At 64.8% G+C, this 301-nt stretch overlaps 1 protein-coding gene across 1 annotated transcript in view; it reads right to left on the bottom strand.

The window, feature by feature from the left end:
• Positions 1–114: 114 nt before the first annotated feature.
• The window catches only part of LOC104162602 (calretinin-like), a gene marked incomplete at its 5' end in the record, with an annotated part of 2,939 nt that continues 2,752 nt past the window's right edge, over positions 115–301 (bottom strand). Inside the window, 1 exon segment of the mRNA XM_009701365.1 lies at positions 115–231. Coding sequence (XP_009699667.1) covers positions 115–231 — 117 coding nt within the window.

Raw genomic sequence — 301 nt, 5'->3', positions numbered from 1 at the left:
GTGGCCGCCCACTGCTCCCCCCTCCATGCCCCCTTGCCAGCACTGCGGTAGTGGGTGCTCCCCCATTGTGCTCATTTTCGGGGAGGAAGAGGAGGAGCGTGGGGTGGGGGGATCCTACATGGGGGGCTCGTTGCAGAGCACGATCTCTAGCTCCTTGCGGTAGAGTTTGCCCCCGTCGGAAAGGTTCATGATGCTCTTCCTGTAGTTGGTGAGCTGCTGGATGCTCATCTCCTGCAAGGAATGGGGGGGGGGGGGAAGGGGGGGGGCGGGCCGCCACTTTTCTCCGGGGCGGCCCTACACG

This window comes from Cariama cristata, unplaced genomic scaffold (assembly GCF_000690535.1).
Source record: "Cariama cristata isolate BGI_N322 unplaced genomic scaffold, ASM69053v1 scaffold31625, whole genome shotgun sequence".
NCBI lineage: Eukaryota > Metazoa > Chordata > Aves > Cariamiformes > Cariamidae > Cariama > Cariama cristata.
This window is presented reverse-complemented; position numbering and strand designations above follow the sequence as displayed.